The sequence below is a fragment of the Rhipicephalus sanguineus genome, chromosome 6 (assembly GCF_013339695.2).
Source record: "Rhipicephalus sanguineus isolate Rsan-2018 chromosome 6, BIME_Rsan_1.4, whole genome shotgun sequence".
Classification (NCBI taxonomy): Eukaryota; Metazoa; Arthropoda; class Arachnida; order Ixodida; family Ixodidae; genus Rhipicephalus; species Rhipicephalus sanguineus.
In genome coordinates, this window is record NC_051181.1 from 175,470,578 (window position 1) to 175,484,462 (window position 13,885).

The 13,885-nt window shown below is 43.8% G+C and overlaps 1 protein-coding gene across 1 annotated transcript in view; it reads right to left on the reverse strand.

Annotated features, from left to right (window-relative positions):
* Positions 1-7,041: 7,041 nt before the first annotated feature.
* The window catches only part of LOC119395548 (ABC transporter G family member 23-like), a 31,939-nt gene continuing 25,095 nt past the window's right edge, over positions 7,042-13,885 (reverse strand). Inside the window, exon 5 of the mRNA XM_037662528.2 lies at positions 7,042-7,253. Coding sequence (XP_037518456.2) covers positions 7,042-7,253 — 212 coding nt within the window. The remainder of the gene's footprint in view (positions 7,254-13,885) is intronic.

The following is a 13,885-nucleotide window of genomic DNA, read 5'->3' on the forward strand; positions in this document are numbered from 1 at the left end:
GTATTTTTTAGACTATTTTTTCGCAACCTATGTTTCACCCACTACGGCAAAATTCAAATCATTATAATGGACAAAAAAATTTTTTTATAAGAAATACTTTCCGAGGGCAAATAGTGCACTGATATGAACGTCCACAATTTTGTACAATACAATTGGAGAGGGTCGAGCGCAATGTTTGGGACGTTTGGCGTGGAATGACCCTTTTGTGAACGCGTAAATAATTGGCACAGAATACTCGGACGTAGCCATGGGTTGCGCGCATCACCTGTAGTCATGAATGAGTTTCCAGAACTGCTCACGCTTTCACATTTTATGACCAAGGGTGTCTAAGCGCCTTGCGCTGTGATAGTTAATTTGGAGACAAACCTCGTTGTCAAAATTAAGGATAATGTCACTTTGGCGCCATCAGTGACCTCTGCTGTTCTCGACGTGGGAAAGCACTTCAGTAAAGTGCCGACAAAACATCATCAATTTGGTAGCTTCGGCCACTTGTAGGTTAATCATGCCGCACTGCACATTTCCTGGCTGCTGAAACGCTGAGGTAAAGGTCGAGATGATACAGGAAGACGTTATCTGCGACGCCGAAAACACGTGACAGCCGGAAGCGAAATAAACGGCTCGGAAATGACTGAGCTAACTTTTTACAGATGTTGTTTAGGCACAGTGTGCGTCGAATGGAGAAGACGGTTAGAGCGAAGAATGCACTAAATGGAAGGGAAGCAAGCGGGCAGTGAGAAAGCAACTGCATAACAGCGCGCCTGCTAATTGTGGCATTTAGTTACGAATTAAGCTGGCCTGTCGCTGCATACAGATGCTTTGTTTGGTGTGCAAGGCGAGTTTTGACAAAGTCACCTAAACCATGTGCTCGCGGTGTCTCGCGTGCTTCTGATTAGCGAATAATGGCGGGCTAAGTTGAGGTTGTAAGCTGCAAACTGCTTACGCTTTAGCCCTTTATAGAGCGGCAGCAGCCCAACCCCGCACACGCTAGACACAAATAAAACCTGAGAATACATTTTTCTTGACGACAAGACGCCAGAGCAAAGTTTTTCTGCAGGAAAATAATTAAAGCTGTAGATTTACTTCCAATGCAAGCCGACGACAACCATCAATCGCACTGAACTGAGCACACACAGCAAGGGTCATTTCGGCCCGTTATATCTCGTGAACGAAGCAAATGAGGACATATGATATTAAAACAGTGTTTTCACTGACATAAGCGCTCTTCGATGAGAAATTGTGGTCAAAATTGAGACCGGAGTTTTTTTATTTTATTTTTTGAAAATGAGCTTTTTTGAAAAAAACTTTTTCTTCCACAAAACGGCCGGAAGCGCACCATGACAGTGTCATGTAAATCATACTGTACATGACATGCATAACATAATTCGCATGTTAAGATCTGTCATTTATGTTCGTCATACAGTCACATCGCGCAATACCAATTTTGGTGTATATCAAACGACCAAAATGGCCGCGAATGCACCATGAGCGTGGCATGTAAACCATGTCGTATATGACTTGCATGTCATGATTTTCATGTTACGACCTCTCATTTACTAATGAGACCTAACAGACAATAATTCCAAGGAAAGTATAGGGGGTGTTATTTATAGTAATCAGAATATAAATGTGAAGAAAGTAAAGTGGACGAAAAGATAACTTGCCGCCGGCAGGGATCGACTTGGTGACCGCAGCCATGGCGGCGAGTGTTCCACACTCGCCGCCATGGCTGCGATCGGCGCTGACTAACACTCCTAGGTTTAAATCCACATATATACTCCATAAAGTGGACGGGAGGATGACCGCCGCCGTAGCTCAGTAGCAGAGCATCGCACGCGCTATTCGAAGGTCGCAGGTTCGGTCCCTGCCGGCGGCAAGTTATCTTTTCGTCCACTTCACTTTCTGCACATTTATATTCTAATTATACAAGTAACGTCCCCTATACTTTCCTTGCCATTATTGTCCGTTAGTTCTCGTTAATATTGTGTTTAACAAAGAAAAACGAGCCCTTAAAAGTCACCTTCTTTCCTTCACCTCTCATTTACGTTCGTCATACAGTTGTGTCGCGCAATACCAATTTTGGTGTATATCAAGCAAAGGAAACGGCCGGGAATGCACCATGAGCGTGGCATGTAAATCATGACATACATGATATGCATGCCATGGTTTTCATGTTACAACCTGTTATTCATGTTCTTCGTACAGTCACATCGCACAATACTAATTTTGGTGTATATCAATTTAGCGAAACGGCCACCAGTGCGCCATGAGCGTGGCATGTAAACCATGCCGTACATGACATGCATGTCATGGTTTTCATGTTACCGCGTGTCAGTTATGGCCATCATAGAGAAATGCCTCGTCATATCAGTTTTCGTATATTTCCATTCATTTAAACGGCCGCGAGCGCACCGAGACTATGTCATGTAAACCATGCTGCACATGACATGCGTGTCATGATTTGCACGTTAGGACCTGTCATTATGTTCGTCATGAAGTCTTCTTACGCCATACCAATTTTGGTATATATGAAATTAACCCATATATGCCCAAAGTCAGAAAAATGACAAAAGAAATTTTTTCATCACAAAAAGTGTACTTCTACCCTCAAAAGAAAGCATAAGTTCTTTATTTACTGCCAGGTAAACGCAAAACTGTCCGACCACCTCTGCAGCAGCAACAACAAGACGCCGTCGATGACGTCAAGGCTTTTGACTGCCTATACTGTGAAACTTAGTGAAAGCGCCAGTGCGACTCGGACCTTCGAGACGGACTTCGTAAACAATCCGTTTGGATACGTGTGCGACGTGTGTGAAAGACTATGGCACATGAAAGACTTGACGCCGCTAAGTAGTGCCATGCGTGAAACGTTGAGTTTAGTGGTGGCGCCTGAGTGAGGTGAAACCGTAGCGAGGGTTTGTACAACGTGCAAGAACTTTCTCATTAAGCAGAACATTCCGCTCTTTAGCGTTACCAATGGGTGTCGATACCCGGCCATGCCGCCAGGTCTACCGGTTCTGAACGATGTGGCCGAACGTGTGCCATTGGAGCAGCAGTAAGCATGACAATCAAGCTAATGCTAGACAATCTGGAAAGCTCAGAATAATCAGCTGAACCTTTGCTAACGCTACGTATATCCTGGCATAGCCGAGCTAAGCCACTGCAAATTTTTTTCTTTGTGCCTCTTATATATATATATATATATATATATATATATATATATATATATATATATATATATATATATATATATATATATATATATATATATATATATATATATATATATATATATATATACATACCAATACATAGTCGCGACATGACGGCGACGGCAAAAATCCGCTGAGAGTGTCCATATAATTGCTATTGCAATAATAAGCTTACTGCAAGCAACCGCTTTGCCTGTTCTTCGTTGCCAAAGACAGCGTTTCGCACTTTGGCAAGGGTACAGGTCGGGCGCCAACATGTGTCGTAGTCTAGCAGGGATTCATTCCACTCGATTGTAAGCCACTATCATTATCCAGATCTCACGGCTGACTGTTCTCACTGATAACGCGGCATTAGCGCTGTTCTGATTACGGCCTGACTCTGCAAGACCAAAGCGGCGCGTTTCTTCGGCCGGTGAGTGGCAGACAGGGCGATCCATATTTTTTCCTTTACACTGGCTACCTCACAGTGAGCCTGTTTGAGGGCGCAGCTTACTGATGCGCGCAACAGTCTAGTCACGTGTCACTTTTCAGATTTCGGGGGATTTCTTTAACAACCGGAAAAAACGAACGCGCAGTTAGTACGTTGTTGAAAATAGCGCAGTTAGATGTCGTTTGAACATGTCTGCATATGCCTCATTGACATTTCGATAATGAGGTCAGTACTTGTGGAGTTGCAAATATGATTATGAATAATTAATTAAACCTCATTAACGAAAAAATAGTAGTGGCTGCTCCAGTCTACTAGGAACAATATGAACTAGGTTTGGTCTGCGTAACGCCGTTCTTATTTTAAATCGCGCTTCGTGGTAGTTGGGACACCCTGTATATACGTGCTAGGGTGCCACTACACCCGCCCGTTAGAAAGGGAACATCAGCAAGTCATCATCGCCATAATCATCGCCTCTTGTAGTGCTCCCTAACGTTTCACGTACAAACGATATGCTTCCCTCGTGGCGCCACTGTGGTAAGCAGACGGAGCGGTTATCGCTTGCGCTGCCGCAAGCAGCAGGCCATTGCGCAGCCACCACCATCGTCGCTCTCCTGTCGCTTTTCAAGCCGCCGCACGCGAGGCCGAATGCTAGGGCATCTTGCAGGCAGAACGTTAGGGATCACTGCAATTATGGCGCACAAGCGGGCATGTCACGCGGTATTTTTAGGAGCTGGCTCACGAGGTTCCTAAGCTGGGGCAAAGTTCCGCGCTGTAAGCGTAACCTTAGTTCCAGAAGCGACCGCTACAGGCGCAGCTCGCGCGAAAGAGAAGTCTTCTTCTTCTTGTCCTTCGAATCGCCTTGATGATGACATTAACGCAGGCAAAACCACACATAGCGTAGGCAACTGTAGCATGCGCACGCTCGCACGTTCAGCCACAGCTGCAAGGTCTGCGACCGCTTGTGGTTCAACAACAACCTGACCAAAATCGCTACTATAACAACGTGTGGCGTCTTTACATGACAGTAGAGGAATTGTACGGAGCATTCACGGTTTACCCGATTATCTCCGAGCCAGCTGCTCAATCATCATTCACTTCATGGATATGGCGTGATTGTTTTTGCATTTCCATTAATTTTATTTATTGACCCTAAGGGCCCGAGAACGGGCATTACATACGGGAGGAATACAATACTTTGTGCGACCAAAAAAAGGAAACCTACAATGAAAGAAGTAACAAGTACGGCAAAATAAAAAGTGCATTAACAAGTAAACATAATGCAAATACAATGTAAAAAAGGCAAACGCAGTTCAGCAATGCAAGGTCCGGTAGAGTGCACTAGTTTCAATCAATATATGTACAATCCAGCACAATTCTAGTACAATCATAGAATGAATGAAAATTTGCAATCAGACAAGACATATAATACATAGAATAAATGAAAAATTGGAATAAGAAAATTCAGCTACTTATGGAAGGACTTCTTACTAAGGTAAGATAGTAGGGCTGATTGGAAACTAGTTAATTCTTTAATGTTTGCAATGGTACGCGGAAGGGCGTTCCACTCGTTTATGGACAACACCAAAGGAGAGTGTATTTTTGAGTTCGAGCAAATAGTGGGCGTACCTTGTGATCGTGATCACATCGGGCCGAAATGTTTACGGCTGGATGGATGAATTTGAGCGAAAAATGACTGTAGCTAAAGTAAATGCTGTGTAATCTCGAATATTTTCTGCGTGTTGCGAGCGGTAAAATAGCTAGAGTTGTTTTTATGGATGATACACTATGAAAACGTGGAAGCAATAAACGTAGCGGCGTTACTTTGAATGGACTCCAGCAAGTGAGTAAGGTATGCGGATGCCATATGTTAGAAGCATACTCTTGGGATGGTTTAATGAGTGAAATAAATGCCTGCAGTTTAGTGTGTGAAGTAGCCAGACGCAGACGGCGTTTTAAAATTCCAAGCTTACGGAATGCTCTGCTGGTGATGCAGGATAACACCTAGGCATTTAATGGACGGTACCGTTTCAACGGTAGAGTTGTTTATGAGGTATATTTTCGGCATTTGATTGGCATCTCAAACGATTTTAACATGCTTAGTCTTGTCAACGTTAATTTTCATTTGTAATTTGCTGCACCATTTGGGAAAGTGTCGTTAATTCAGATTGCAGAGTTAAAATGTCGTTCTGGTTGGCTATTTCTTTATATATCACGCAGTCATCAGCGAAAAGTAGTACGGTAGACTGCATGTTAATTGACTTATCGTTGATATAAATTAGAAATAACAGCGGCCCTAAAACTAACCCTTGTGGAACGCCAGACTTGACCTGCGTCTGTTTGGATATGTAGTTTTCGATTTTAACACACTGAAATATTTCAGTTAGAAAGCCTTCAATCCACTGAAATCTTTTTTTATCGAGCCGAAGACTACTTAGTTTCGTTAGAAGACGTTGATGAGGGACGCGATGAAATGCTTTAGAAAAATCAATAAGAATTGCATCGATTACCAATGACCTATTGACGGAGTTGTGTAAGTCGATAACTAGCTCAAATAGCTGAGTGTTACACGATTTATGTTTGTGAAAGCCATGTTGGTTTTCAAAAGGTAGCTTATTGGATTGAAGGTGAGACATTATGTGGCTGTATAAGATATGTTCGAGCATCTTACAACAAATGGATGTCAGCTGAATAGGACGGTAATTGTTAGCGATGTGCTTGTCTCCAGATTTAAGGCAAGGAATGACATTCGCAATTTTCCAGTCATCAGGAAGGCACCCAGAATCCAGTGACTGCTGAAATATTAGAGATAAGAGGTAGGATGATTCTGCAGAATGATGGACATCTGCAGGAAGTAGAGAAACACTAATGCGTAATAGGTAGACAGAAAATGTTGTTGGACGTTTTGCAGCACGACCTTTTCATGGGAACATTTTGCCCAGCTTCGTTGCTTTATAAGTTAATTAATATAGCCTAATTAAACATTTAAGCAGAACAAGAAATACTGTTACTACATGCAGTAGTCAGCAACACGCATTTGGTGGTAGTGTTACTACATGCTGTAGTCAGCAACACGCATTTGGTGGCGTCGTCATAACGTGCGTAGGCATATTTTTGAACTCTGGCTAGAGTTAGCTGGGACACCCTCGTATCTGCTGCAAGAATGTGGCGGCGCCTGCAGGGTATGTGTAAGGGTTGTTCACAATGCGATCCTGGGTTAGATGCCACGTGAAGACCACGATGCTGGATTATGCATTGCCTCTCAGGGGCCTGCGTGCGGGTAACAGCAGATACTTGTTACCACGGGGCCGCCAACTCCACAATAAATATGCGCAGACGCCCCGTCGCAAAGGAAGACAGACGAACAGGCGGCGCATTCGAATATCGGTATAATCTGCCGTAGTGTCATTTTGAGAGTGTGTACATGATCATGGCGAGCGCCATGAAGACCAGCGTCCAGCCGGCCGTCACGCCCGCCGCCTGCAACACGTGCACGTTGTCGTACGTGTAGTTTCGCAGCATGACGCCGCGCATGGCGTGTGCCGGCAGGGCCTGCGGCACGGCCCAGCTCAAGGGACGCAGCACCTCCGGGGCACCTTCGACGGGCCACAGAACGCCTGCGCACAAGCCGCAGGTCATTTCATAGCAGGAACAAGAGACATCCGCCTAGAATGAGACAGGTTAGCAGTGTATAATCTTCTTGCTCACAGTGCAGTGCCCACAAATGGTCTTCACGCCTGAACTTTGCGTAAGAGAAAACATCAGCCAATCCTGACGCTTGACATATCATTAACAAAGTCGTTTGACCAATAGCAAAGCATAGCCGCCGCGGGTGTGGTTATGGTGCTCGATTGCTGACCCGAAGGTCGCGGGATCGAATTCCGGCCGCGGCGGCCGCATTTCCATGGAGGCGAAATGCTAGAGGCCCGTGTACTTATATTTAGGTGCACGTTGAAATACCCCAGGTGGTCCAAATTTCCGGAGCCCTCCACTACGGCGTCCGTTGTAATCATATCGTGGTTTTGGGACGTAAATCTCTAACGTATATTTTTAATGTCAAATCATATACCAAAAAGCAGACTAGTGAATTCGGCCCCTGGTGTTCTTGTGGCATTATATATTACAATTTCTACATTATCCTTTGAAAACCCGTATTCACAAAAACGTCTTGGCATAGAATTCTTGTATTCACAATAAATTAGAGCCTCATTGTAGGGAGCCTAGGAAGGGGAGGGGTAACGGTTACTACAGAAAAGAACGAAGTCACTAAAAAATGCAACAAAAGAAAGGTTGCAAAAACTACAGTCCATACAGTAAGTCCCTATAAGTCATAGGTCGGCAAACTCACTCATGAGTCGACTCACTCAGACTCAGATCAAGCCGTGAGTCTGAGTCTGAGTGAGTCCGGGTCAGTAATATTTGGGGGAGTTTGAGTCCGAGCGAGTCCGGCTGAGGAAAATTTTAGTGAGTCAGAGTCCGAGTGAGTCCGGTTGAGGAAAATATTCGTGAGCCTGAGTCCAAGTGAGCCCTAAGCACAAGATATATTTCTTGAGGGAGTCTGAGTGAGCTCCACCATCTACTGCCAACCTATTGTCCTGTCTACTCATCTTCAGCATTACTATCAGTCTTATATCGGCTTACGTTTATATCCAAGTCTATTCACACATGTAAACGCACGAGCGCTCATGCGCCACCTCAATATTTATTGATCAGAGGCGTGAATTGCGGGGGGGGGGGGGAGGTGCCATGTCCTCTCCCCGCAAACTCTTTCAAGGGAAGTTCTTGATAAAATATCTCATAGGAGTTGTGTATTTCATAAAAATGTCCTTACTGGATTGAAATCACTGATAATAGGTATTTGAAGGTACAAGATCAAAAGGCGTATCGTAGAGTATCGGTTATGTGAGAGATTGGCGTTAAAAGAGCATTGAAACCTGGATAGAAAAAGCTAATTTTACGCTCGCGGACACATGAGTCGACTCACTCAGACTCGGGTCAAGCGGTGAGTCTGAGTGAGTCCGGCTAAGTAAAATGTTGGTGTGTCCGAGTGAGTCCGATTGAGAAAAAGTTTAGTGAGTGTGAGTCCGAGTGAGTCCGGTTGAGAAAAAGTTTGGTGAGTGTGAGTCCGAGTGAGCCGTCAGAGCAAAATATATTTCTTGAGTGAGACTGAGTGAGCTCCAATTTTTTTGCCGACCTATTACAACACATGTATGCGCGCAACTCAGCTTGTTGTGAAGCCGTCGTGAGGGGCGCACACAGGTGTATGAATCGACAGACGGTGACTATTACTCTACTGATATGCCTGCCAGTGAAAGGGACACGGTGATTGGATCAAGTGAAACGTCTCATATTATTCGGGTAATGCTGGAAAGATTGTCGTAGTTACGCGCCGTCTACACGGGTAGTATTAAAGAAGCGTCAGGCAGTCGTGCAGCGAAGCCGGCTCGGCGATGCCAGTAAGCATTGAGAACAAAAGGCTTAGAGAATTCGTCCCACATTTCCAAGTCATTATATATTTCCGAAGAAAGCGCACATATTGCTACAAAACAGTTCTACAGGAACGGTTAATAATAATCGTTCGTGTTTAACGTCCCAAAACCACGATATGATTATGAGAGACGCCGTAATGGAGGGCTCCGGAAATTTCGACCACCTGGGGTTCTTCGACGTGCACCTAAACCTAGGTACACGGGCCTCTAGCATTTCCGCCTCCACAGAAAATGCAGCCGCCGCGGCCGGGATTCGATCCCACGACCTTCGGGTCAGCAGTCGAGTAGACCACCGTGACGAGTCTATAGGAACAGTTCTTTCAGTCCTTGTTCTTTTGTGCGCTATAAAAGTGAACATGAATTGCCGACATGTCCAGCTCTTTCGAGCTTGACACAGTTTCGTATGTAGTGACGCCTTGGTGTTCATTTAGTGGAGCACAGGCTTGGCTGCAGGCACCGAGAGAGTCTCGCCTGAGCTGTACGCTTAACTACGGCATGGCAGAAGTTCAGGCATCGGGACTCGAAGCCCAGATGCGTTCCCGCGGAGGGTGCTAGTCAGTTGTGTCGCCCCGAGTGTTATTCAAGATATTCGTGAGCAGGGAGGGTTCACGTGTAGAGCCATATTTACCTAACAATGCTGAAGGCCCGCACGAGCATTTGATATTTGAGATATGATTTATTTTCTGTACGTACAACAGAAAAAAAAACGAAGCAAAAGCAAAAGACTACATAGCGTGACGGAGGCTTTTTTTCGGAATACAGTCTGGCAAAAAATTAAAAAAAAAATGGAATAAAAAAAATTGGGCGACCATTAAGGCCAACTCCGGCGATCTTTTGGCCATGTCAAAGTAATGGTGATTTTATATTCCTGAGACACTCCTGCCACGGGCCCGATGGCAGAAATACTCGGCAAATTGGAGAATAATTTTCAATAAGCAAAAAAGCGCAACACCGAAACCGAAACCCAGCCGAGTGTACTGTCTACGTATGACGTAGACGTTGTTACGAACGAACCGGAAGTCGTGCAAGGCATGCCGGTCACGCCGGCGCGGAGTATGAAAACTGTGACAGCCGGGACGAGCAGGCGCACGGTGGAGAGGTGAGCACGCCGCGCATCAGCTGTAATGTCTGCGACTGACAGTGCCGCGTCTGATGCTGACAGTGTCTCGGCCAGCACAGCAGACGCTCGCTGTAGCGGCCGAAGTTAGCGGTGCAATCGGCTGCGTCACTTCCGCCGCCTTCCCAAAACTGACGTCACAGACGCAATGTTGCCAGTAATTGTGGGAAGCCAAGAGGGCGTTTGCAGACAATCTTTAAAATTCATTTGCAAACAAATTGCGCATGTCTCAGGCCTGTAATTTGGCATAAATGACGGAAACGTGCAAAGGAACGTACCGAGCGAATTTCATTGAGATCCATCAACCTCGAAAAATCGCCGGAGTTGGCCTTTAAGCTTCGCTTTTAAGAGTTCAACACGATAGCGAAATCCTGCCGCTAGTGTGCACTTCAGCCACTAAGTACATACTTATTAATGTGTATTGTTACACGCACGCACACAGACAAACACACGCGCGCGCGCGCGAATGGTACAGGTTTTCGATCTAAAGCACTTCCCTGTGCAAGAGTCGAATGGCCTCCGAGATACACGCCGCGCGCCCGCCATCTCGGAGGCCATGAAGAGTCGAGACATATTTCTCACAATGCCTCACAGAGGGCAGCACATTATGTAGCGTTTGCTGTTAGCTTGATCAACGCCTCCTCTAGAAAGCCGGCGTTGGCTTGATATGTTTTCCGCTAGATGGACGTAGTTGTTCATTTTTAGAGCTGTTTGAAAGTTTGCGTGTGTTTTTAGCGGCGATGGCTGCACTATTCCGGCCTTTTTCGACGTAGTTTGATGGCCTCGCCAATGCGCCAACAAATCGGCGAATGGGCTCGTTTTCGTCGTGACACCTGCCGAACAAAATGCGTTAAGGAGACTCTTTCCACAACATGGCATTTATGTAGTGTTTTTTTCCCGAAGCAGCTGCAAGTAACATCGTGGCTTTGTGGTAGGACACCTGCTTGCCATGCGAACGGCCCGGGTTCGATCATCAATGGGACCGAAGATTTCTATTGCTTATTTTATTTGCTTCTTTCTCGATTTTTCGGCCACGGACGATTTTTCGCTCACATCCAACGACGCCGTCACCGTCGCCGACGCCGACACCGACACCGAAATTTCTGCGACACGAGCTCTCTAACGCTATCGCGTTAACATGTCATACACAACTTAGACGCAATTAGATAACATTATTTTATACAAATACAATTAGCAAATTCTGATCCGACATATAATATCAAAAATATAAAAAAAGCAACAGGACAATAAATAGTAATGAAATACATAAAAAACATCGTTATCGCAATATATACAATAGGTGAGATAAGAAAAGCATCTGCAGACATACATTCCTAAGCAGCTTGAACAAACAATAAACTAAAAGCAACAACAAAAGGAGACAAAGAGTGTAACTGTATTATAAACAATTGGGACACAAAGCAATAAATAATCTAAATGTCTGTATTAAGCGTATTCAATGTAATTATAAAGGATAATTTCCTTAAACTTATTTTTTGAACTTTTCTTATTTATGTCAACTGCGTCATCCAGTTTGTTGAGGAGACTCGGTATTTGGTAATCAATATGTTGTTGACCGTAGGTTGTTCTAGTTTTCAGTGTTCTTGTAGTACGTGTACGGAGGTAGTACCCAGCACATCCAGAAGAATCGTACATGGGGTATAGTTTATTATTTTGGATATACAAGAATAACTTATAATAATATATTTGGTTTGCTTGTAATATGAGATATTTAGAGAATAACGGACGTGTGCTAAGACCTTGCGGCTGACCATATTATCCCTCGAATAGTCGTAGTACCTTCTTTTGTAATGTAAGTAATGTCTTATAGTTTTGTGCTGTCGTTGTTCCCCAACACAAGACACAACAACGTAGCCTGGAATATAACAGTGTTTAATATAACGCTTTCTTTAGTCGAAGTGAATAATGGACATAGTTTGTACACATATCCAACGCTTCTACTTAGATCTGCTGCTAATTTATTTATATGTTCATTCCAGGAAAGATCTTCCTGGAACTACGCACCCAAGGATTCCCAGTGTACCTTGACTCGTTCTAAAGTCTGACCCTCAAAGGAGATACTTAGACTTATATTTCGTGGCTTATTGATGGGCGCAAACATATATTTAGTTATACGCATGTTTAGCCGCAACTTGTTTACTTTAAGCCAGTAAGACAACTTATTTAGATATGTGTTTACAGTCCTTTCAATTTCAGAGATCGAGGAACCAGAAAAAAAATATTGGTGTCGTCAGCATACATAAATAATTTAGGAGATTCTGGAATGCCACACCGGTCATTTACATAAACTATGAACAATAGAGGACCAAGTATCGATCCTTGTGGGCCACCTTTGTTGACCCTTGCACGGGGAGATGTCTCTTGATTAATAGCGACATACTGATAGCGGTCTGTTAAGTAATTTTGAATTAACCTATGGGCAATGCCACGGACACCGTAGTTATTAAGTTTTTCTAAAAGAACACTATGGTGCACGGTGCCGAATGCTTTGCGAAAATCAACAAAAAGTCCAAGCGTATATCGCTTTTTCTCAAAATTGGTTAGTATCTCGTTTTTTTATACTAAGTAATGCAAGCTCGGTGGATTTACATTTTTGAAAGCCAAATTGGGCGTCACTTATTACATTGTACCTCGCAAAAAAAATTTTGTAATCTAATAATAATAGCACTTCCAAAAGCTTTTGACAGAATCGTTAGTACCGATATCGGTCGGTAGTTTGCAATCTCTTGGTCAATACCACCCTTGAAAACCGGGCACACGCGACCTATTTTTAATTCATCAGGAAAGACGCCGCCAAAAAGAGTTAAAGTAACAATTTGTGACAACGCAGGTGATATAACATCAGTGACGTATTTTATTGGTATGGGTTTAATAGCATCATAAGCTGCAGCGCAATTGTTTTTAATCTTTTTATTATTTCTTCGGTTTCATGACATGAGATAGTGTGCAGAACTATGGAGTTACATAAGCGACGGTCGTTTACAGGCAATTGTGGATCCTCGTCATACCCCACTTCATCAAAATCACAAATTTTTATGAAGAAGTCATTCGTTGCCGTTGCCACCTCTCGGTGACCAAGGCCACTAGAATTTTCCAGAACCCTAGGAATGTGGCTTTGTTTTAATTTACCAGAACGATTTCTAACCTCGTTCCAAATTTTGCTCGGATTATCACTTATTCTAGTAAATAAATTCTCATAATACCTGAATTTAGCGCGCCTTATTTCACCATTTAGATGTTTTTTGTATTTTTTGAACTCACTGAGTAATTTGATATCTCGTGTCTTTATAAATGCATGGTGCATGTTGTTCTTCTTTGTAATTTTTTTTAAATAGCGCATTGCTTATCCAAGGTTTTCTAATTATCTGGCGTTTTGCGTTCTTCACAGACACCGGGAAAGCTTCATCATAACATTTTATGAGTTTATTAATGAATAGCTTGTATGCTGAGAGGTAGCATTCCTTTCTTCTAACACGTGGTTCAAGTCTGTTGCGATGCCGGAAGATTCCAAGCGTCTGAGCGTTGATCCCACGAGACCACCCTTTTTCATTGCCTTTGCAAGCACCATTGGAAGAAGGAATGGTGCAAAAGATCGGCAGATGACCGCTTGTATCTACTGCCA